General features: G+C 36.4%; 1 protein-coding gene across 1 annotated transcript in view; it reads right to left on the bottom strand.

Moving 5' to 3' along the window:
- The window catches only part of LOC150100981 (nephrocystin-4-like), a 191,322-nt gene that overhangs the window by 71,321 nt on the left and 92,842 nt on the right, over window positions 1–27,159 (bottom strand). Inside the window, exons 10-11 of the mRNA XM_090401955.1 lie at window positions 17,859–18,054; window positions 5,641–5,721 (exon numbers count right to left, since the gene is read on the bottom strand). Of these exons, the coding sequence (XP_090258081.1) occupies window positions 5,641–5,721; window positions 17,859–18,054 (277 nt within the window). The remainder of the gene's footprint in view (window positions 1–5,640; window positions 5,722–17,858; window positions 18,055–27,159) is intronic.

Genomic DNA, 27,159 nt, shown 5'->3' with positions numbered 1-27,159 from the left:
AACATTTGACTGTAATTTTGTTTATATGTAAATACTGTATTGCTTCACTTAACTTTTGTATGCATATATTACAAAATATGTAATATTTTGTGATATATTTGTGTAGAGGTTAAGTACTAATGTATATATTATTCATTAGTTTAATTTTTGACCAATCATGTATTTCTGTAGCCTTTGATCTTGTATATTTGTGTAACCTTGTTGTAATTTTGTTAACATGTAAATACCACATTGCCAAACTTAATTTTTACATATACATATTGTATAATAATTCCTCTTTGACTCTTTATGTATTATTGTAATAACATTTGTTGTAATCTTATCTATATGTAGATACTGCATTCCTCGACTTGGTTTTGTACATGCATTTTGTTTATTAACTTGTATTGTTATCTATTTATGTACTGTGGTAAATGCCGCAGTAATTTTGTTTACATGTAGATACTGCACTGTTTAACTTAACTTTTGGACATACGTGTTATTTACTAGTTTATTTTTTGACTAATTATGTATTGCAGTAGGAAACCTTGTATATTTGTGTAACCTTCTTGTAATTTTGTTTATATATATGTAGATATAACATTGCTAAATTTAATTTTTATGCATGCATATTGTATAATAATTCTTGTTTGCCTATATATGTACTCTGTAAAAACATTTGTTATAATTTTATCTATATTGTTATATTTATATTTTCTTCTAATTTGTATATTCCTATCGTTGCTATTGTCTTTACCACTGTTATCTACACTCTCCCATACAGTAACTTCCTTTCTGGCTTCTGTAATAGTTTTTTAATAAGTTAAATAAATCAGCTATCGCTTTCTTTTTCTTAAACAAACCATGATTCAGGCCGCTCCCAAAATTTTGTCATGTGTAATCCTTTCATTCATTAGGGTTTTGTCTGTGTATGGGACAAGGTCCTAAATTTATGTCCTCTGAGACAGTCTGCCTGTTAATTATTGGCAAATTTATTTTTATGCTGCGCCAGCCAATACAGAGGATAGATAAGACTCTTATCCAAGGAGGTTGTCTCAGAATAATACACAGTAATAAAATTTCAAATTCTAATCTAACTGTTCTCACTTCTCTTTGTTTTACATGCAGTCGTGGCCTGAAAGATTAAACTACCTTCATATGTCCCTCCCGCTAGGTTCATTAGTAATTTTATGAGTGGCTATTTGAATTCATAAAATAGGCTGGATTCAGGCAGATGATATAAAACATATTTATTAAGGCTTAAGAGATATACAAGAAAAATATAAGGTACATGATTAACTTAATCACCTTCTTAGCAAAATTCTAATATCAATACTAACGCTATAATGCATAAATCATAACTTGGACCATAGAGCTCCTATAAACCTACAATTTTCCAGCTTAAATTATTTTATCATCAATCACCAAGGTCACTAATCATCTCCCACAATATATCAAAATTATATCACATACAGATTCCTTCTAGGGAAACATTTCTTCCAAACAGGGACAGGTTACTGCCAAATGGGATAATCACTAAAGTTCTCTACAACTTGTCCATTCATAAATTAACCTACAGAGTTCACTCATATCTTTAATTGGAAATCAGATACTTTAACATTCTACGTTACCATCCCATGGAATGACTTTCTGTTCTGTCTTCAGCCTTGTCTAGACATCAAGGCACCTTTGTAGGCTACCGTTCTTTGGGTCACTTATGATAGCAGCATGATCAGGTTCTCCGAGTCGATAAGGCGATGTGGCGTTCTGGTCTTTCTCTGGAACCGCAGGAACACATCTATATCATCGGTCACTCAATATAGCTTAGCTATTCTATTATGAAGAGATAGCTAGCTCTGCCTCGCGAACCTCGATAAGCCTTTCACGACTTCTACGGCCGACCCGGAATCATCCCGTTGGCGGAGATGGAGAGCCAACATCCAAGAGTGCAGGAACCAGGAACCAAAAAAGCCTCGTGTGGGAGGAGCTTGACCCTTATATTTTCCCCTCTCTTTCTCGGAGATTCTCGCGCTTAGCTAAGTTGTTTACTGCATGGCACCCACTTGCGCGTGGCGTTCTTCCGGGAATGCGTTCTAGCTTCGCTTTCCTTATAAATTCTCCTTCCCTCAGGCCATACATTGTACTGGACAGTTAAAGTGTGACCCTTGGACTTTAGCTTTCACACAATACATAGAATGGGATACTCTAATTAAATAATAACCTTAAATAAATTCCTTCATTTGATTCTGTACCAAACGGGTTAAGTCACACACTTCTTAGACTAGACATTTCTTCAGTTTTGCCTTAAATTATAATGTACATTTCAATTTCCATGCCAAAACACAACATTCTCTGCCTACAATTGAAGGTAGTTGTTCCTGAATGCTTTAAATTTTTTTTTTTTTCAATTTTTGATTATTCAGGACACAACAATATGTAGATACTGCATCCCTTGGCTTGGTGTCTTGTACATGCATTTTGTTTATTAACTTGTATTGTTGACAATTTCTGTACTTCTGTAACCTTTAACCTTGTTGCTGTTGCTGTGGCCTCTGCAGCAATTCTGTTTATATGTAGATGCTGCTTTGTATAACGTAATTTTTGTACAGGCATATTGTTTACAATTTTCTTTAACTGCTTATGTATAGTTGTAACCTTAGTGGCACAGTATGACCTTTGTATTTTTTGTGCTAAATAAACTATAAACCAAACCAATAGTCCAGTTTGTATTTCTTGTGTAATTCTTAAGATTTTGGTAAGAACTCATATACAGAATTGGCTAGATGAGAGCAATATTATTTATGCAGGTCAGCATGGATTTGTTAAGGGGCACTGGTGTTTAGTAATGTGGCTGTCTTTTACAATAGAGTAACAACAGCAGTGGTGAGGGTAAGGCATGCATTGGCATTTTTTTTTTTTGGATTTTGCAAAGACATTTGACTCAGTAGCACACGACAAGTTAGTTTTTAAGTACATGTATGGGTTTTGATATCAGGTTAATAAACAGGATTGGCAATAGGCTTTCTGATAGATATCACACAATTGTGTAAGGGGAATAGTAAGGCTACAATTTGAGTTTCACAGTGCCAAGACCATTATTGTTCATTCTTTATGTCACTGGACTACAGAGATATTTAGTTGTTTGCAGATGATGCAAAGGTTGACAGAGTTATTTGTAATATTGCTGATGTTCTGGAACTTCAGAAGGATTTGAATAAGCTGAAAAGGTGAGCAGAATGCTGATATCAGTTTAATGCAACTGAATGTAAGGTTTTGAAATTTGGGATCCACAGATGAGATGCTTCATACTCATTTGGTGGAGTAATACTGGGAGAAGTGGAGGAAGTCAGTAATCTTGGGTGATTGTAGATAGAAATATGAAATGCAAAAGAAATATTGCAAAGGTTGTGAAAACAGCCCAAAGAATTGCTACAATATTGAGGTCATTGACCATGAGAAATAAAAGGGTGATGATTCCATCACATAAAGCTGTGATCAGATGACATCTGGATTTCTGTGTTCAGATCGGTCACCAGAATTTGAAGGGAATGAAATAACCTTAAAGAGGGTGCAAATATGGATAACAAAAATGATATCAGGACTGTACAATGTTGGTTTCTTGTGAAGTTTAGGTAAGCCGTATATTCCAGGAGGCCTAGCATGGTATGTCCAGAGTTTTTTTTTATTGTTTCTTGATCTAAGGAGTGGTTTTATCTAGTAACTTGTTTAGTTTCTTGAGCTGTATTTTTGTAAGATCATAATCAAGTTGGGCATATGTATTTCGATCTCGGAGTAATAAATTCATTTTTCAGTCATATGAATTAGTATCTAGGACAACAGTGGTATTTCCCTTGTCGGGTCTGGTGATGATTATGTTTCTATTACGTTTAAAGAAGGTAAGAGCTTTCAATTCTGATGGTGAGATATTCAAGTGCAAAGGTTTGGCATCATTTTGAAATATAGTCTATTGGCTTCAATATTGAACAGATGTCCAATGTTTCTTTCAATGTTGTGTATAAAATTTAAATATGGAATGCATTTAGGTGAAATGGCAAACTTATGATCTCTTGATAGAACATTTAATTAATCTTCTGTTAGACCTCCTAGAATATACGGTTTACCTAAACTTCACAAGAATAACGTTCCACTCAGACCAGTTGTGGATTATATCAGCAGCCCGGCGTACAAATTATCAAGATTTTTATCTAACCTTCTCCGTCCTCTCATAGGCCACTCAGCCTCATCAATTAAAAATTCCACAGAGTTTCATGCAAAAATAAAAGACATTCAACTGACATACTAATTAGCTTCAATATTGTCTCCCATAAGGAAACGATAGACTTGCTAATGCAAAAATTTCCATTCAAAGAAAAGAAGACGGTTCCATCTCCACTTCCATCATAAGCCAACATTTTCAGGTCCCTACAATCACAATTCTTCGGCTAATCATCCATCTCAAAAATTTGGCATCATTAAATCATTAGTAACCAGAGCGCACAGATTCTACTCTTCCGAAGAATCTTTAAACCAAGAATTGGAAATAATCAAAAATACAGCCATACAAAATGAATACAATCCAAAAACAACTCAAAAAATCATCAGTCACTTCCTCACACATCAATCTAGACAAGAACAAGCCCATAGGATTCCCATACCTTATGTCAAAGGCATCTCCGAACACCTTTCAAAAATTATGAAGAAATATAAATTGGCTGCTACCTACAAACCAATCAACCAGATCTACAATTGGTTCCTTCTCCTAAAGACAAACTCTCACCTTTGATGCTACCTGGCATGTACAAGGTCCCATGTTCCTGTAAATTGTCCTAGTATGGACAGACAGGTAGATCCATTAACAAATGCATTTCTGAACATCAAGACCATATCCGTCTTATCAAACTGCAGAAATCTGGCCTCGTAAAACATGGAATCGAAAACCCAAATCATAGGATGCATTGGAAAAAGACCAAACTACTACATAGATCTTTATATAAACATGAATGTTTATATAAAGAAAGTGCTGAAGCCCTATGTCACAGACCCAATTTGAACTGTAATGATGTTCTTACTATCCCTAAAGTCTGGGAAATTGTCATCCTAAATTGTGTAAAATAATTTTTATATATGTTATCTAATTTTAATGTAATTATATAACACACTACTGCACGCATAGAGGGATTCCATTGTAAGCATGCACCCTAACTGTATATGATTCCTAGTGCTGTCTGAATTAACTGTATTGAAGACGTCCTATGATACTTAGGATGAAATATTTACTTATTAAAAAATCTTATTACTGTGGTTACGTGTGTATGTTTAGTCATGAATGCTCCACAGGTTTCATTATACAACAAAGTAGTTACATTCATGTAAGTCATTTCATTTGGGCAGAAAACAGAAATTCAGTAATTTGCAGAGTTCAGGCATAGGCATCTCAAATCTACTTATGTCTTCTAGTGGAGGGCTAATAACAATAATGATAACCACAAACTGGTAAATGATGTTTCTAATCTGATTGGCTATAATTATTTAAGTGGAACAGGCAGTACAGTTTATTCTCTGTAAAATCGAATAAACAAATTTTACATTTTTTATCTTAATTTTATGATATTTTAATAGCTATCTGATAACATATTTCAGCTTCAATTAACTGTAACTTACTTTTATAACATCGTCAGAAAATTTTTCTTTATGAACCACTTTTCTTAGCATGTCAGATGAAAAATAATGTCCTGTTACTGCCTAAAAAAAGTTTGATATAGAGGAAATAATTATAAATAATAAACTTAATATATTTAAGCATGCAGAAAGAGAAAGTAACTACATGAACTAAACAATAAATTAATCAAGCTACAGGAAATTTGAAATCAAGTAATGTGAGTGAATGAGTTCTTAGCCTAGGTAAATGCAAAGGGATAAACAAAAATTATTGGCATTAGTGAGACCTGTTTGACAGAAGAGGATATACTTACAAGAATAGAATAGAATAGAATACAATACAATGGATATAGTGGATTCAGAGCAAACAGACAAGAGAAGAAGGTCATGGAGTATTGCTAATGATTGCAGATGAATTAAATTCAGCAATGGGTAGAAATCTTAAATGGTGATGATAATATGAGTAATAATACAGGCATTGGGTTTGAAGCTAGTTGGTATGATAGAGGTTGAGAGAACAAAACATGTAGTTAGGTGATGTAACAGACACAAATCATCTTGAAAAGGACTATGAACTGCATAGAAAGATCAACCCCAATACAAGGAAGGCTATCATTATGGGTGATTTTAACAATGGGATATAGATTAGAGCGGTGGTTCTTAATCATATTTTGCCTAACACCCCTTTTCAACTATTTGTATGGCCTGGTGCCCTCTGCTCAATTTTACACTAGGTTAATGACTCAATAAGATAATTATAATTTATTATTAGGCAAACCTAAATTACCATCAACATATTTTAAATGATAGTTAATTAAAAATTAATGACTTTGATACTAATTAATTTTTACTCAATAAAGATAAACTTACTGTATTCAACAAGCCAATCATTAATGGCTACCCAGAGCCTGATGAGATTCTGCTAATTTTTCATTATCAGGTTCAATGTTCAACAAACAAAGTCTCAAGTCTCTTCTTTCACTTATTTGTAATCTATTTCAGTGCTTAGCTAACAACTACAACACGACACTGAATCCTTTCTCGACAAAGTATGAAGAAGGAAAAGCAATGAGCAGTAATTTTATTTCTTGCCAAAGCTGAGGATACTTGCATTGCATGTTTGGCCAGAATCTTTCATACCCACATTGTTGAAATTATACTTGAGCTTCAAAATCATTTTTTAAGTCAATAAATTCTTCACACAAATTTGGATGAACAGAAGTGATATCAGAAAGAAATGGATTTATGATCCACTCAGGTATTTTAAGCTCATCAAAGTCTTTGAATCTGATCATGAAGTCTTCTTTCAGTGTCAGAAGATGGGAATAATAACAATCCAAATCTATATTTAATATTAAATCATCATCTATTATTTGTAGACTTGGGAACTACAAAAAATCTCGTTTTGCAATGCCCTGCTTGTAGAATGTTAATTTGCTGATAAAAGCATTTATAATTCCCTTTGTTTTAATAAGATTCGTGTTGCTTCCCTGCAATTTGATGTTAACCTCATTTAATTTGGTGAAAATATCAGAAAGATATGCAATGTCAACTTTTCCTTTTTTAGAACATGAAACATGTTCTCATCATGTGAATTAAGATATCATAAAACAGTATCATAGAGATCATTAAAGCATCACAGACAGTTTCCATTTGAGAGCCATTTAACTTCAGTGTGAAGCAAAAGACTCTCAAATTCTTCTTCATTTTCATGGCAAAGTTCCCAAAAAAATAAATTATTCAGTGACTGGGCTTTTATTTTATTCACTGCTTTAATAACATCATCCAAAGTCTTATGTAGTCGGCTGCTAAGATGTTTTGCAGTTAAGTGATGTCTATGAAGAATATAGTGAATTGTAAAGATATTTGGAACTGCTTCTTTTTAATGTGCTATAAATCCATGGTGACAACCAATTATAGCTGGTGCTCTATCAGTTGCACACACAATAATATTTATGAGAGGAATGTTTTTAGCATTCTAAAAGTCTTTCACAACCTTAAAAATTGTAGAACCTTTCGTGTCAATTTTCAGTTGTTCAACAAATTGAACTCTTCAATAATTTCTTCATTAGTATTTATATAATGCACGTAGGCCATTAACAAAGCATCGTTGTCACATAAAGTTGTCTCATCATGTTACAAAGAAAATTCTATATTTTTTAAATCACAGAATTTAAAAACCATAGAGTTTTAAAGGGCACAGTCCCTTAAAGTCTCACAAAAAGTTTGATGAATCTTAGTTGTGGACTTTTCTTGCAGCACAAAAAAATTGATGACGGTCCACTCCTCTGGGTCTTCAAATTTCTTCATAACCTCTGACATGTCTTCTTATATATCCTAAAAGAAAAATAACAAATTATTACAATTTGATGAAACATGGATTACAAAGGGTTTCAAGATATGCTCTTTCTTGTGATTATACCAATTGCTTTAATATCATTTTTGTTCTAGATATTTATCAGAACTTTTCAGCCCCCCCTCCCCCCAATACATCATCCACCACTGTACATATGCCATGGAAAGGTTCGGAGAAACTTTGCTGTCATCGTGACATTTCCAAAGCCTCCTTTTATATGTGGCATTGTGGTGTACATAACAAATTGCCATCTTTTGGTCTCCCTGTCATCCTCTGTAATTGGGTAGCCAGTGTTCTCTCTAGTTGTTCTCTCCGAGTCATGGTAGATGGCTCCTTCTCTTCCAGCTTCCCCATTAATGCTGAAGTGTCTCTGTCCTATCACCTACTCTCTTTCTCATTATGTGACCTATTGTAATCACCACTAATACTATCCACAGCTTTGCTGACAATAGTACTCTCCACTCATCCTATTCATTCACCAAACCATGCAGTTCTCTGACATCCCTGGCTACAAGATCATCTACAACCGGTGCATTAAAAATTGATCTTCATGCTATCCTTCAACGAAGTGAAGACAACTTATGTTCAATGCCACCAAAACACAATCTTGCTTTTTCTCTCGTAAAAGAGATTTCACCTCACCTATCATTACTCTCAGCAATACACAAATTACCGACAGATTGAATCTCTCAGCTTGGACTAACGTTTACCTCGTCTCCCCTGGTATATCAAAAGCCTTCTCAGCATCCAAGAAACTAGGCATTTTCTGTCATTCAAAAGATTATTTTACACCCAACAAACTCATAACTATATATAAATTCCATCCCAAATCCACTTGTGTTTAGAATACTGCTTGCATGTTTGACAAAAGCTTCCCTTAAAATCTTTGATGTTCAGAGGTGAGCAATTAAGCTCATTGATGATCCCTCTCTTACAGATTCACTTCAATCTCCATCTCACAGATGCAATGTTTTAGCACTGTGTCTATTCTAGTCTATCTAGTTTTATCTATCCAGCTCCAATCTATCTCAGTCCTCATCTGTATCCCCCCCCACCCCCCAACAGCACTGATAATGCTTATAGGTCTCTTGATCTCTTGTGTACTGGATCAATATATATACGAGGTGGTATCAAAAAGTTTCGAGACTAGGTTTGTAACACGCCAACAGATGGCAGCACAATGCTGCACGCACAGTCACAGGGAGCACCTACCATCATAAGCAGTGTGCCAAAAGACATCGTCCTGTGTACATTGGGAGCTGTGCAACTGATGCTATTCTGACCACCTGCGTTACCATATCTGCGATTTCATCATGTACAGCAAATTAGAATAAAGAGCAAACGTGAAATTCTGTATGAAACTGGGCAAATCTGCCACAGAGACATTTGACATGATTCGGCAAGTTTACGGTGATGTTGCAATGAGTCATTCGAGGTGTTTTGAGTGGCACGCATGCTTCAAGAGCAGAAGAACATCACTGGAAGACGATGAGAGATCAGGAAGCCCTTCAACGAGTTCAACCCCAAAAAATGTCGAAACCATTCAGCAACTTGTGCATGAGGATCATCGGAAAACACTCCACAACATTGGTACCATTGTCAGTGTGTCATATGGAACAGTCCAGGCAATCCTCACATGTGATTTGAACATGCGCCGTGTTGCTGCCAAGTTCGTCCCCAGGCTACTGCTGACCCAGGAGCAGAAGGAACACCGTGTCGAAGTCTGCCAAGAACTCCGTCAGCGTGCCATCCTTCATATCGAGGATCATTACCGGTGATGAAACTTGGGTGTATGGTATGACCCTGAGACGAAGCAACAGTCATCACAGTGGAAGAGCCCATCATCTCCACAACCGAAAAAGGCAAGGCAGGTCCGCAGCTCGACCAAGTGCGTGCTCATCATCTTTTTTGACATTCGCTGCATTGTGCATCGAGAATTCGTCCTCAGGGGCCAGACCATCAATAGTGAGTTCTACTGCCAGGGAGGACATTCGGCGAAAGCGACCAGATCTGTGGCATGCAAAAAACTGGATGCTCCACGACGACAATGCACCTACCCTACTCGCCAGATTTGGCTCCTGCTGACTTCGTCCTCTTCCCAAAGATGAAGATCCAGCTCAAAGGTCATCGTTTTGACACCATTGTGGAGATCCAGCGCGAATCGCAGAAGGGGCTTGACATGTGTCGAAAAGAATGTCAAGTTCTTGCCACTTTTGGAATATGTCCTTCCAGGACATATTCCAGAAGTGGCAAGAACGCTTGGAGCATTGTATTGATATGCAAGGGGACTATTTTGAAGGTGATCGTGTGTAAACGTAACTAAATAAAGTAATTTCTCGTAAACAGAGCTAGTCTCGAAACTTTTTGATACAACCTCGTATATAAAACTGAGATGACTTCTGGAATGTTTGTGCCTCTTTTTCATGGTGAGATTACTGTTTTCATGCTCCTGATCCAAACATCTGCATTGAACTAATAACTGAAATAATCCTCACTGGAATGAGATCCTTCATTCATCACTCTACTGCAATCTCCTGGCCTTGGTTCACAAAAAAATGCAGAATATGTTCAATGACTTAAATTAAAAACTCCAACTTCTCATTCGGTTTACACAACAACCAGAAACAAGTGTTAAAAAGTTATCGGCAATTCCACAGCATACTTCATAAGAATGAAATGCAATAAACTTGATTCTATTCAACTGGTAGGTGAGACTTCTAGTCCTTTGCTAAGGTTGTAGAGAGTAACTTCTGCTCTTATTTGCTCCCATCTCTCTCTTGCATGGTAACAAGGTAATCTCACCCAAGGAAAAGGCACACTCTTAGCGTCAGTTTTCCCCACCAACTCATGCTTGGGCAACCTAATGGCAAATCACTCCCACACTACCACAAACTGCCCACTGCATGCCTCCTCTGAACATTCAGCAATTGACTAATGATTAAATAAACTGATTAATCCTGATACCAATAAGGCTAATGTCCACATGCTATTCCTTTAGCTGTGCTCAAACCTTGTGCCACAGAATTAATATCCATCTTGTATTACCTATATAAGCTATCATATTCAACCAGCATCTACCCAACAGCATGGAAGCATTCCTTCATCCAGTCTGTACCTAAAATTAGAGACCAAAGTCAGCTATCTAACTATCATCCCATTACTCTCACCTCAGTACCCAACTTCTTCAGTGTGTGGAGACTCATCAATTAATTAGTGAACACCAACATGAATTCTGCCATTCTTGTTCTACACCTCTTAGCTAATCTCATCTACCGTTGGACATAGGGCATGGAAAGATTTGGAGAAACTGGTGCTGTCGCTCTTAATATTTCGAAGACATCAAGGCCTCCAGAACAAGCTACTATCTAATAGTTTCCCTCCTGCACACTGTGATTCAACTGTCAGCTTCCTCATTGGTCATTCACTGCATGTCATGGTGGATGATTCCTCTCATCAGATTTCTCTATCAATTCAGAGTATCCTAGGGTTCTGTACTCTCACCCCATGCTCTTCCTTCTTTATGCCAAAGAAGCCAAATTTGAATGGGATTTGAAGTCAGCCAAAGACCCTCTTTTGCGGCCTTCAAATCCCATTCCCAGTTTTGCCAATGACAGTACTCTTTATTCCTCTTCCTCATTCTATAAACCCTGTAGTACTGAAATGATAGAAACTTCAAGATCTTCCATAACCAATGACTTAAATACTGATCACCTCAAATACAATAAAGACAACTTAGTAAATTTCAATGCCATAAAACCTCAGGTCTACCTTATTACCTGCAGGAAAGATCCCACTTCACTCCTACTTTCTTTTTTGATAATGTTTCAATTTCCTTTCAAGACCAGTTCTCTTCTTGAGCTGATGCTCACATCCAGTTTATCCTGGCACAAACATTACATACATAGCTTCCTCAGCCTCCAAAAATGTTGGTGTTCTTTTTCATTCATATTACTTCTCTTCTGCCCAACTAACACTTTATAAGTCTCAGATTTGACCAACCTCGGGATGCGCTGAAACCCTCCCTAAGAATTCTTGATGATATACAGATGAGGACAATCTACTTAACAGATTGCCCTCTTTTGCTTAATCTACTTCAGAAACTTTCCCATAAATGCTCTGCTTCTGCATGGTGCTGTTTCTATAGGTACTTTCATGGGCATTGCTCTTCTGAATTGGCTGCCACCATCCTCTCCTTTCTTCTAATCATGTAGACTAAAGCAGCCACTAGCCAACACTGTCTAACTCCAAACAAACTTCTAATCATTCTCCTTCATTAAATCCACCTGTATTCTTTGAAACAACCCCCCCCCACACACACCTACTGTTTTTCAAAATGAGTACAACTTACAAATTTTTAAGAAACATATCAGTGGATTACTTCTTTATCCATAAACACTTAACCACACATGGCACTCTTATGTTATATGTCCTGTAACCTTTCATGTGTAAAACTTAATAATTAAAAAAATAAGTTAAAGATTTCTTTTGTATGTCATGAGCAAGACATTTTGAAATGTTAAGAATAACTAATCAAGTGCTGAAACACCAGTGATCTTTATATCAATATAATTCGTTGTGTTGTCAGTGAAATAAAGAGAAGGAGAAGTTTTTACTGAAATTTATATTTTGGAAGTGATTAAATGAACTTACCTCAGTGCATAAAATATGTGAAATGAAGAAGTTTTATAATTTTTTGCTACTCTTATTTTGAAATTATAACTAAATAACTTTCCTGCACTATGAAAAGAACTTCACCATTTCAAACAAAGTGTAAGTGAATGCACCATTTCTGAGCATGCACAAAGTGAAAATAATGCTAAGGGCTGTTGCTATGCATTCAGCTGTTCAGAAATAGGAAGAGAACATATGAAAAAGACAAGCTAGTTGGAGCTATGAACATTAAAATCTCCAAGGAAAATAACCTCACTGTTAAAGAAGTTGAACTGGAGAAAAAAATCAATATTTAAAGAGAGGAAACTGAATAGTTCAAAATTGCTGGTGGCATTAAGGTAACAACAGGAACAACAAAGGAACCTGATAGAATAGGACTGGATTTTTTATCAAAGGAATTCAGAAAGAGAGGAGATTCCAAGTTGGAAACTATCTGATGTGGTATATCAGAGTGAACATATGAAGAAATGCCATCTTTAGATTTTAATGGTGAGAACATTATAATGGTTAATAGTCTAATACATAAACATACTACTAATCCCGAGTATTTTTAGCATGTTGAAAATAACAGGTGGTTGATTTCCAACCTTGTGATGTGCCATTATAGCTACATGGTTCTCATAATCTTCTCTCTGTATGTTAACCTATACAACTAGACAACTACTAATAAACACATAAATGTTGGTTGCACACAGAGCCACTAATGGAACTGGGCTCACACAATTCTGTGGACAGTGCAGGGGGTGTGTGGAAGTTGTAACAGTATTTATGGCAAGACTGTATATACTGAGCAGATAAAGTGTCTACTTCAGCCATTCTTTTTAGATTCTTTTAATATGTTCTATCCAATTAAGTTCATCTTTCTTTTCCTTTATAACTGGTAGTTTAATTCATTCATTATTTCTTTATTTGTTTTTTTGATAAATAGGGTACATTTTGAGGTATAAGAATTATTATTATGATTGTTATGTTAGATCCTCTGAGGAGGAGCTAACATAATAACTATCTGTCATATCTCTCCTTGAAACATTAACTGAATGCATTCAAACAAGAGATATGATTCACAACATCCATTGGTAGTCCATTTCACATTCTCACCACATGAAAAGAACCTGTGGACTAGTAGTTCTTTCTCCACTTGTATAAGCTGCAAAATGTCACTTGTATCTATACAAGTGCAATATCACCTCAACAACTAGCCTCTATCATAATTTCTCATCCATTTTGTTGGCTATGAAGACCATATTCCCTCAATCTATTGTCATATGCACAATTTCATAGACCAGATATAATCTTGGTTACCTGCCACCAGATCTTTTTTATTGTCTTCCATCTGTCACAGAGAGTAACATCTTTAGATGGAGGAACTTTAGATAGAGTCTACTGAGCTATCCTTCATCAGGCTGATAAACTGAGATGGGAAATTTTACTTACTTTTAAGCCACAAGAGAAGCAGTGTGGTTTAAGGAATATGCTTGTGGAAAGATTAATTGATTCATTTTTGTCTTGGTGAAGCCATTAAATGATTGATCACTGCTAACAGTCATTAGAATAAGGCATACGCTATCACCCCCTCCCCCATCTTGGGAAGGGTAAATTTACACTGTTATTCCTTAGTGATGATGGTATTTGCAATTAGAATCCTCAAACAGGCAACAGCAGCAGCAAACTACTTGCACACTGGAAATAATTATTATTCAATAAGCTCAACAACACTGACTACTCAATAAGCTTATGGTGTACAAAGTGTTACTCTCGAGAAGATCTAGCAGAAGACAAGTCATGACTCCATTTGGAAAGAATATGACACTAGTAGATCACCAATATAAATAAGTGTGTTGATATTAATCCATGACACTTTCACATAAAACAACACTTTAAAATTCTATCTATATTTCACTGGGCATCTACAGATGCCGTATGGTCACTCTGATGCTCAGTGATATGTGCCACACCAGGCCTCGCCATGTAGTCCTGTCGTTAGCTTTTCTGGTGGCCTGAACTCTCTGAAGATCAGTCACTCCACACACACACACACACACACACGCACACACACACACAATCCATCCATCTCATTGATGGTCTACCACTTCCTCTTTTTCCAGAAACTTTACCTTCTATTACTGTTCTGAGAAGTCCCCCCATCCATCTTTTCAATGTGTCCAAAATATTTTAACTTTCTTCCGTCAATATCCTTAAGGAGCCTTAAAGTTCTACTGATCTTTTCTAACACCCATTCATTTGTATGCCTTTCAGTATATGATATCCTCAACAGCCTTCTGTAACACCACATCTCAAAAGCAGATATCCATTTCTTATCTGACTTCTTCAGGTTCCAAGTCTCACATCCATAAGTTGCTGTTGGAAAAACAACTACATCGAAAATCCTCCACTTTGTTCCCATGGAGATAGATCCATCCTTACAGATTTTAGACAGGTCTCTGACTGTTGTTTTAGCCATTCCTAATGTCTTCTGAACAGCAATTCTTTACATTAACAATGGATCCCAGGTTCTCCAACTTGCTGACTTTCTCAATTTTTTCTCCATTAAGGTACACTTGTTTCTCAAGAACTTCCCTGTTTGTATTTCCTTTGTGAACCATAATCTTTGTCTTGCTAGGATTGAGTTGGTCCTCTATTATTACTGATCTTGTTAACTTTGTCAAGAATTAGTCCTAGTTCTTCCATGTCATTACAAAGGAGTACTGTATCATCAGCATACCTCAGATTACTGATCAATCTACCTCCTATCCTAATTCCTGTCCTGAGCTCATCCAATGCTTCCTGCATGATGTCTTCCACATATATACTAAACAAGTGAGGAGAAAGTAAACATCCTTGCCTAACTCCTTTTCCAACTTAAAGCCAGTCAGCAATCCAACACCTGTTCTTACCACAGCTTCTTGTTCCTTGTACAAGTTGGCTATCAACCTGATAGTGTGTTGAGGAAAACCCATTCTTTTCATTACTTTCCACAGTTTCACATGCTCAACACAGTCAAAAGCTTTAGAGTAGTCTAAGAAACATTATCAAAGGGAGTCTGAATTCTTTATATTTTTCTATAATCTGTCTAAGGCAAAGGATCTGATCTCTGGTACCCTTACCTTTCCTAAAACCTGCTTGTTCCTCAGGCATCTCTGTCTCAACTTTGGCCCCAATCCTATTTAGCATGATCTTCAATAAAATTTTGCTTGCATGAGATATTAAACTAATAGTTCTATAGTTCTTGCACACCTTCATATCACCTTTCTTATATAGTGATATGAAAACAGACTTCTTCCAGTCTCTAGGCCATGATCTTGTCTCCCATATCCTTGTAATCAATCTACGAAACATTCTTATCCCTCCATCTCCTATGGCCTTAATTAACTCTGCTAGGATTTCATCTATGCCTGGGGCCTTATTGCTGTTAAGCTGCTTAACTGCTCTTTCGACTTCATGCCTAAGTGGAGGAGGTTCCAAATCAAAATTATCCTGGTGAGAGGGCACCACATTTTCTTTATCCACTCTGCTGTACAGTTCCTCACAGTATTCTTTCCATTTGTTTTTGATTTCCAACTCTTCTGTTAGTAATGCTCCATTCCTGTCTTTGATGACATTCAATTTAGGCTTAAACTTGTGCTTTAAGTCATGAACTAAATAAAACATCCTTTCATAATTGTGCCTCCTCATCTGGAACATTTATTAGTAGAGAACTTTTCCTTGTTCTGCTTGATGGCTCTTCTGACTTCTCTATGTAATCTCTTGTATTCTTCAGTCCCTGTGTCTCTTTGTTTTTCCAACCTTCTTTTGATTAGTTCCCATGTTGAATCTGATATCCATGGATCTCTTGGTCTTCTTATTGGGCCGAGATACTTCTTCGCTGTATCCTATATTATCACCTTGACTCCTTCCCAAAGCATTTCTGGTGAGTTCTCTTCATTGGTCTCCAAAAAATCATCCAACTGAGTTGATGTTTCTTCTGTGAATTCACTAGGAATTACTCTAACATCCAATCTAGTAGGATGTGCCTGACCTGGAAGTTTTCAGTCTTAGTCTTACTTTGGCTCTTACTAGCTGATGGTCTGTACCACAATCTGCTCCAGGACAAGTATGCACATCAGAGATGCTCGTCTTCCACATGATTACATGCTGGAGAGCCAGAATGTAATCAATCTGGTGCCTTGACCTATCAATGTTAGATGTCCAAGTATACGTCCGTAGTGGACATTAAAATTAGAAACTTAAAACAAAAAAGAAAGAATAAAAGACATAAACTAGATACAAGTGTTGACACTTTCACATAAAACATTTTAAATTCTTTTTTAAAATGTTTGTCTAAATTCATTTTTAAAATAACATTTTATGGAATAAATATACCAGTTTGATCATATTATATTATACACATACTGACCACTGAATTAGAAAACTTTATGCAGATGTACATAAACATCACTTACACAGCATATAAGCAAAATATTTGGTCATGTGCATTGCCACATGTTCTAGGCAACTATTTAAGAAAGATGCTAGTTAGTAATTGTCGATACACAAAGATCACAATGGGAAAAACAGAGGACTTTTCCGAGTTCAATAAAGGGTTTATTATGGCTGGAGCCATTATTTTGAAAACAGTAGAGCTGACTGGTTTCTCAAAAGGTGAGATATCCCAGGTTTAATCAGTGGAAAAACAACCCACACTGCTTGTCTAAGAGGTGTAACTGTGGTCCTAAGTCTGTCAGGAATGAGATTCTCATTGTCTGAGAAGGTTTGTATGGAGCTTCCTATGTGTAGCAATTGACCAAAACATTTAAAGAGCTGTTCCTGACAAATATCTCACTGAACTATGCGCAAGGAATTGAAGAGGATCCGTATCAGAGGTGCATGCTTATATGGAAACCGCTGATTTCTGTGAAGTTTCTAATTCAGTGGCTTGTATGTGTAACATAATTTCATTACAAAAAACCTGCTTATTGTGAATTTGATTGACCATATGGTGAAAGCTGAAACAGTGAACAGAAGAATTCATCTTGAGCACTGTTATTTGCCTACTGACAAGATCACTAGGCAAACCACTCTGCAAACCCATTTATAAATTTGATAGCTGCCTCCCACTCCTATTTCAAAATTTGCTTTTAAAATAACTCCTGAAAATGCTATATGATTTATATTTTGATATAATTTTACAAGATATAACTATGAATTTTATACATACTTCCCATTTGGTAGAAGAGATATTTTCTATGTACTTCTGATATTTGAATGGTAGTTTGACTTTTTCTTGGGATCTTAGAAATACTGTGGGCATTGCTCCATGTTGATCAGGAAGAATCATAAAGCTTTCCTCCACTGGTCCAGTAAGATGTCCAAGAAGATGATAAAACTGCCATTCTTTAGTGTCACTGATCACACTATTTGAATAAATATATATCCACAGATCACATATTTATATTTCTGATAAAAACAAAACTGTCTAAAAAAGCAAAAGCATATTCATTTATATCATTCAAAAGTAGTATTTAAGCAGAATTGTGTGTATGTGCATGCACTGCAGTATATATTGTTATTACAGCGCGCGTGCACACACACACACACACACACACACACACACACACACACACACACACACACACACACACACACAATACATTATACATCTCAAATATGCTTCTAGGATATCTCTGCAGTAAATTATTGATTTAATTTCACAAGATAAATAAAACAGAGCTAGATTCTTACATAATTAACAATGCTTTTGTTCAACATTTCAGCTTTTAGTAGATTTTTCACAGGGATCAGTCATTTTACTAATTCATAATTATGGGTACTGGTGGGATATTCAACGTGTGGATGCTTTATGATCAACTGCTCTCCACATGGCATTGTGAACCATGTATCCTAAATTTCTGTTCATAATTACAGCCTGCTTGCTGATTTTAGATGTTTCTGAAACTATTGGAACAGACTGTGTTGAAGTATGAGGTGTGGCTATTAAATAACGAGACTGGTTGAAAAAATGTGATTGAATATTACAATTGTCAACTTAATTGTTATTCCCTTCAACATACTCCCCTCCTCTATCTATACACCGTTGCATACAAATTTTCCACTGTTGGAAGCAGTGCTGCAAGTCATCAGGTGTTATCTGCTTCAGTAGTGCTGCCATTTTTTCCTTTACCTCATCCACCGACGGAAAATGGGTGCCCTTCAATGCAGATTTTAACTTTGGAAAAAGGTAAAAGTCACATGGAGCTAGGTCTAGAAACAGAAACAAAGAGACACTCAATGCACTGGAAAACTCCCACACCACCGAGAATGAAAAAAGCAAGAATAAGCAAGTCAAAAACTGAAGGCAAGGCTGATATTTTTTTATTTTTTTTTATTTTTTATTTTTTAATATCAATGCCATGGCAATGGTTGAATGGGTACTAGAGGGTCAGACAGTTAACCAACATTATTACCTTGAGGTTCTGGCCAAGCTGAGAGAGCGAGTGAGGAAGAAGAGACCCAATCTGTGGAAGAACAACACTTGGATTCTGCATCAGGACAACACTCCAGCCCATAGTACACTGTCTGTAAAGCAGTATCTAGCTGATAAGAAGATCAAGAAGATCCCAGTATATTAGTGCTGGACCATCCACCTTACTCGCCAAACTTAGCTCCGTGCGACTTTTATCTTTTTCCAAAGTTGAAATCAAAGTTGAAGAGTCAGGTCTACCACAACTGGCGTTCATCCAAAATTACATCTTCCTATATACAGCCTATACCAAAGCCCGGAAGAGCTACAAGAAAATTATCAGCACATCAAAAATTGATTTTGAGCGTTAAAAGCAGGAAATTTGCATCCTGCACAAATAGCAGCAATGCCTTCTGGGATCTAGCCAAAACTATTGGCTATAACTTGTGCCCAACACTATTCCCACCACCATTACACCCAGAAAGAACTATTGCATCATCACCCACAGAAAAAGCCAACCTCCTGGCTTCCAACTTCTTCTCCAACTCTTGCATAGTTGATCATGGTAAATGGTCCCTAACCACCCAACATTCAATGCTGCTATTGATATTTCGCAGAAAGAGATCAGAAAAATTTTGCTCAAACTGGATATCACATCAGAGAAATCTTCTGGCACTGATGGCATCCCTCCCATTGTTCTAAAGGTCTGTCCTGGAGCTGACTCCTACATTATGCTGCTTGTTTACACTTTCTTATTCCACTGAATAAGAAATATCTATCCTGCAGTCTAGAAACTAGCCCATATACCACCGATTCATAAGAAGGGTGACAAATCCTTACTTTCAAATTACCATCTAATTTCTCTCACCTTAATTCTTTCTCAAGTAATGGAAAGAACCATCAATGGCTAATTTCTACATTATCTTGAAGATTCTCATCTAATAAATGACTAACGGTATGGATTCTGTCACTGTCGATCAATAGGGGATCTACTAACCTACATCACCCATCTCCCAACAAATACCTTGGAAAGACTCTGAGAATCTCAAGTGGTGGTTCTTGATATTCCCAAGGCTTTTGACCAAGTTTAGCACAAGACCTAGGAAAACTCCCATCATTCGGTCTGCCCCCCCCCCCACTTCTGCAATGGAATAGACAGCTTGCTGGCTGGATAATCACTTTGAGCGATAGTGGATGGCTCCTTATCATCTGTCTATACAACTAATGCTGGGGTCCCACAAGGCTCTGTTCTCTCTCACCAACTCTCTTCCTTCTATACATAAAGGATCTACTCTAGCTGACTGCTGATCCAGTACACAGTTTTGCTGATGACAGTACATTACACTCCTTTTTGTTTGACAATGCTGCAAAGTGCAAATCACTACAACCTCCAGAAATCTAACTTCTACTAACTTAAAATCATCAATGGGGACTTGGATAACATTATTAACTTCAATGCCAGCAAAACAGCTCTTCATTATTTCCATTATTATACAAAAAAAGAACCTTTGTTTTTCCAATCTTGTGTTTGATAATACCCAAATCTCTATTCAAGATGAGATTTATCTTCTCAGAATAACTCTAATTTCTATTGGCACAAACATATCACCACTACCACCACTGCTGCATTCAAAATATTAGACTCTCTCTTTCACTTGAAGCATTACATCACACTGAACAGCTCTTAACTCTATACAAATCACAAAATCTGTGTAACCATTGAATACTGCTCTCATATCTGGGGTGGTGCCCCTAAGAGCTCTATGAAAATAGCGGAATGAAAAAAAAAAAAAAGAAATAAACTCAATGAAAAGATCTCTATGAAAATTTATATAGAAAAGTGCAATTAGATTATTTGATGATCCCCCCCCCCTCCTTTCTCTCACTAATACACTCTACTCATGTTCACACAGGGATTCAGTCTCAGCAGCTCGCATCTCTTATAAATACTTCTATGGCCACTCTTCATCCAAATTAGCATCAATAATTCCCCAACCCACTTTGCAAATCTGTCCAAATGTGTGCAGCAACTAAACAGCACCCAGCATCCTTTCACAGTTCAACTCTGAACCCACAAAAGAGAACAAATTTCTCTTCTTCTTCATCGCTTCTACTTCTGCCCTCTGGAACAGTCTTGTACCATGTATGTTTCCCTTAAATCTTGAAATTCCTAATTCCTGAATTTTGCCTTTTACTTCTCCAGTATCTTAACTACCACTCCTGGGATACTGATTGGTAAGGAGTGAAAGCCAAAATTCAGGAATGGGTGGCCAGGAATATTGCACTCTATAGGGAGCGGCATGGGTTTTGTAAAGGATAGGTTTTGCCTTAGTAATCTGCTCACTTTTTATAATAGTGACAACTGAGTTAGATAAATGAAATGGCTATACAACGATACTGCTGTACTGTGTAAAAGCATTTGATAGATACCACAAGGAATGCTAAAACATAAATTGGAACAAATGGGATTGGATATGAAGCTGATGATATAGATAAGAGAGTGGCTGACAGACTAACTTCCAAGGTTAATATATGGGGGGGGGGAACTGAATCCGGAGAAGGTAAGTAACAAGTTATTTACTGCAAGCCTCTGTACTTGAACCGCTGCTATCTGATTTGTGAATCAACAATACAGGAAATGATTTAAGTGGAAATATTTAGTTGTTTGCCAATAATGCAAAGTTAGGAAGTACAATAGGTAATGAAGATGATGCAGAAATCCTTCAAGATGACAAACAGACTGGCAGCTGCCAGCTTAATGTGGCAATGTACAGTTATGCATTTTAGAAAGAAGAGATCACAACCTGCAAACTACATTCATGGAGCCAGAATACAGGAAATTGTGAGTTCAGGGATTTGGGAGAAAGGGGGAGTGTATGCAAATAGAAATGGAGTTTAGAGAGTATACTGCGAAAGCAGCCAAAATAGCTCATCGAACAACTTGAATATTCAAGAACACACTGAGAAACAGGGATAGAGAAGTCATTGTTCCTCTTTATAAGGCTTTAATAAGGCCACATCTGGATTACTGTCTACAGAATCTGGTTGCCAGGATCCCTATGAAATGAGGTGATGGAGAGGATCTACAGATGAGTGACTGAGAGGTCTAAGGAATGCTCCCTATGAGGACAGACTGAAAGTTTATGAGTTACAAAAGTTAGCTAATAGGCAGAAAAGAGATGGCAAAAACATATAAGTAATTAAAGGGGCATTATACAAGGGTGGTCTGAAATGTTCTCGGCCTAACAATGAAAAAACAAATTTATAATTTCAAAATTATTTTTATTTTTCAACATAATCTCCATTAAGACTAATACATTTATTCCAGCGATGCTCCAGTGCCATTATCGTGTCCCTGTGGCGTTTCTCAGTAAGATCTGCAAAATACCCGTCTACAGCTGCAATCACCTCTTGATTCGAAGAAAAATGCTGACCAGTGAGGAAGAGTTTTAATTTTGGGAAGAGATAGAAGTCAGAGGGAGCCAAATCTGGGAAATAGGGTCAATGTTCCAACAATTCATAGTGCAGATCCCTTAATTTTCCCATTTGGCAAAACACCTTTGTGGGCAGGTGAATTGTATTGATGAAAGATGATTTTTTTTCTTCTGCAAACCGGGTCTTTTCTCATGAATTTTTTCGTCTAGTCTGGTTAAAAGATCGGAATAATATCCTCCAATTATTGTTTTACGCTTTTCAAGATAATTAATAAACAAAATGCCTTTAGCATCCCAAAACACCTTTCCTGCTGATGGAACTGACTTTTTCTTCTTTGGCACCGAACAACTAGCTTCTGTCCACTGTTTTGACTGCTGTTTGGATTCAGGTATGTAATGGTGAATCCAAGTCTCATCCATAGTAATAAATCAATGCACAAAATCAGTTTAATTCTTGTTAAAACACTCCAAGCCCTGTTCAGAGATTTTCATGCAAGTGCGTTTTTGATCTGCTGTGAGCAAGCACAGCACCCATCTTGCGCAAAGCTTTTTCATTTGCAATTCTTCATGCAAAAAATATCCTACATGTTCTTTTGAAATGCCTATAGTCTCAGCAATTTCACGCACTTTGACTCGCCAGTCATCCAATACGATATCGTGCACTTGATCAATGATTTCTGGTGTTGTTACACTTTCTGTACGTCCTTCACATGGATCATCTTCAAGGCTGGTATGGCTATGTTTAAACTCGGCAGCCCATTTCTTAATTAACTGTTGAAAACGAAGGAGAAGTGTGCCCATAAACTTTGATGAACTTCGAATGAATTTCATTTGATATTAAACCTTCTTTTACAAAGAATTTTATAACAGCATGATACTAAATTTTATCCATTTCAAGGGATACAGACAACACTTTTACTTCATGTATAAAACAAACTACTTGATAGAATGACTTGCAATTTCACCACATGGATGTACCAACTTTAAAAAAAAAAAATTTTGCCATTAGTGTTGCCATCTATGGTCGAGACCGAGAACGTTTTCAGACCACCCTCGTATAATTGACACAGAAGACTTTTTTTGATACATGACTAAGGGGAGTCACCCCTGGAAGTGGTATAGGATTGAAGTTAGTTAGTAAAGGAATGAGGACTAGATTTTTTACTTGGATGGCGAATGGGTTGCCAGAAACAGCTGCGAGTATTTCATCAGTGAATGAGTTTAAGGATAAGTGTGATAAATATTGTGTGAACGATGATTAGCATGGGAATCCCATGATGAGCTGTTGGCACCATGGTGATAATAATATGCTAATACTGGTCTTAAAAGTATTAAATTATTAATCATTTCTGTTTTCCTTGAGATCAAATGTGACTAACTGTTTTCTAAGTTCCTTGGAAACATCTCTTTGCATTTATCATAAATCTCTGACTTCCTAGTATGCAAAACTATACATATTTTCAAATTTATAGTAACCAATTTCTATTTGGGAAGGATCACTGCTGTACATATCAGTGTGTGCATATACAAGCGGTCCCATACTTTCACACATAATGCATTCTTGACAAAATGTGTGAAAGCTAGACAACAGATTACATGTTATATGGGGGACTTCTGTTCTCAGACAGCTGAAGAAAAAAAAATTATAAAATTCCTATTTAATATAATATACTTTTCCTGAGATTAATACAAGCTATACATGATTATTTACATTAATAGTACAAATAAAACAACATTTAATATTGACAATAAAAGTTATTTTTATACTTTCTTACCTCAAACTGCATTTCTCTGAGCTTACTTGAATTAATATTGGGTTTACAGTGATACTGCTAATAAATTTGGATTCACAGTGATACTGGTGGACCTTGCAAAGGACTTTAACAGGATACCACATGGAATTCTAATGAGTAAACTACAGCACATGGAGATGGATATAGGGTTGGTGAGATGGATAGGAGAGTGATTGATGGAGAGATATCAGAGAGTAGTTTATTCAGCAATAGAGTCCAAAAGAAGGCTTATGACTAGTGGCATGCCACAGGGTTTTGTTCTTGGACTGCTACTGTTTAATTTATTCATTAATGATAAAGGAAAGGATCTGAGGAGAACTGCTCAGCTGTTTGAGGATGATGCAAAGTTGGGTAGAGCAATAGTTAATACAGAAGATGTCAAAATTTTGCAGGATGACTGGATAGATTGGCAGACTGGGTAAAGGAGAATGGATGTCAGTTTAATGTTGCAAAGTGTAAGGTTATGCATTTTGGAGTGAAAAGATTACCAGCTGCATATCACATTGGTGGAACTGTACCCCCGGAAATTGACAAAGCCAGAGATGTGGGAGTGTTAGTGGATAGGGCGGTGGTTCTTAACCGGTGTTCCCCGGAACACTGGTATTTTCTGCAGAAGGTGAATAGGTGTTCTGCAAGAAGTTCTGGAATTTGACATTTTAAAATCAATTTGTCAGCACAAATTAATTTAATGATGGTTTAATTGATGTTTAATTAACTATTAATTAATTATCAATTATTGATTAATAATAAAAAATCAGCTAAATTACCAATTAATTATTAATTTATACATTACAAAATGACAAGGTGTTCCGTAGTCGAAAAAAGTTTGAGGAAACACTGGGATAGGGAGTTAAAGTTGAGAGGGCACATAGCAAAAGTGGCTAAAGCAGCTCATCAGATTACTTGGTTACTGAAGATGACTTTGATGAGCAAAGACAAGAAGGTTATTGTTCCTCTTTATTGAGCCTTGATAAGACCCAATCTTGACTACTGCATGCAGATCAGGATGCCAGGGCTTCTTGGTGATGAGGAGGAGGTGGAGAGGATCCAGAGAGAGTGACTAAGATGATAACTGGTGTATAGAATGAACCTTACGAGAACAGGTTGAAGATTTGTGGGTTATAGAAACTGATTGATAGGCGGAAAATGGGTGATATGCTTGAGACATACAAATTACTGAAGACTTTTTACAAGATTAATTCAGAGGAAATTTTTCAGAATAAGTCTGGTGGTGGGAGAACTAGAGGGACGTCCATGGAACTGAGTAAGGGTGTAGTTAGCAAGGGTGTTAGAACTATTTTTTTTTTGCTTGGAGAGTAGTGAATGAGTGGAATAGGTTGCCAGAGTTTGTTGTGGGTGCCATGACTGTGAATGAGTTCAAAGCAATGTATGACAGATACTGAGTAAATGTTGGATACTTCTTGACATGATGTTTAGGGCCTCCCTCGATGAGGTCTAAGGACTCCTTGGAGTTACCCATAATAATAATATTTACTAGACAGAAGAAATGAATTTTTAATTTTAATTATTTTTTGTGACTGTTCTTCATCCCTGATTTTAGAAAACTTTCCATATTATCCTATCACTAGTATCATCACTTTCATGTTTTTGTTTTTATAAAATTGTAAAGGTAAAATGTAATAAAATATTCAAATGAAAATTCAAATATTCAAATTCTGCTATAAGGACAAAGACTGTAACACTGCTGAAACTTAACTATGGGTGTGTAGACAGTGATAGCCTGAAATGTTTATCTGGCAGCTATATATTCAGGTTGGGAAGGGGGTTGTGCAATATTATCATCATCATCACAATCTTCATGGAGTCAGCAGACTCATCATGGGAGGTTCATTCCACTGACAACATATTTATCAGACTGAATCTTAAAATACTTAACACTCCCTGCATTAGCAACATATTCTGGTAAAGTGTTCCATTCATCCACAATTCTCCATGTAAAAAATCTACTCTTCACCACACAACTTCCATGGATCACTTTCTGGTTCTTCCGCTCTTGCCTTCTATTCTTTTTAAAATTTTCTCTGGGTAATCTGATAAAACCCCCTCGCTAATCTAGATGCTACTATCATATCACCTCTTTTCCTTCTATCCACCAAACTATGTAAAATAAGTTTTGCATTTCATATAAAATATGAAAGTGTGGGTTATGAAAAAAGTCAAAACATATGGATATTGCATGTGGGATCAAGAGTGTAATAGAATGAGCTGAAAATCCATATATTTAAAGATTTCCATCTAATTTCATTAGTGTTTGCAGTTTAATAAATGAATAGTCTTCAAACTCAACAAATATTTTTCTATAAATATTTTATAGTATTTATAAGTAGACAGCCTCCATAGTTTATCTGATATATGTTATGCCTCTAGGCTGGAAAGATCTGGGATATGTAAAATTGGCAGGGTTTTTTCCTCTCCAAAACTTGGGTTTATTTGCCATAAGATGCAAATAACACAGAGCACACTATACACATATGATTAACTGCCCTGTAAGACCAGTTAGGTATCTCTGAAGCTAAGTTACTTGACTATATCAGACCTGTGAGCCTAACATGTAAAAGGAACTGGATTTTTGAGTATTGTTAAGTAGTTTTAAGTAGATTTTTCAGTATTGTTAAGATGATATGGCTCCTCTGAAAATCTGAATACAACACTGTCACTTCATTCTAGTAATGATGGTTGTGACATAACATGAACTAGTGCAAACTGAAATCTTAGGAATTTAGTATAGAAAATTATGTATAACTGAAATGGATATATAAGATAACACTAAATTGGAGAAAGTGATGATGAATATGCAACTCTAAACATCTA

The sequence above is a fragment of the Typopeltis vanoorti genome, chromosome 12 (genome assembly GCF_054136105.1).
Source record: "Typopeltis vanoorti isolate ZY-2024b chromosome 12, IOZ_Tvanoo_1.0, whole genome shotgun sequence".
In the NCBI taxonomy this organism is placed as follows: Eukaryota; Metazoa; Arthropoda; class Arachnida; order Uropygi; family Thelyphonidae; genus Typopeltis; species Typopeltis vanoorti.
The sequence above is the reverse complement of the archived record's forward strand: the minus strand, read 5'-3'. Positions and strand labels throughout refer to the sequence as shown.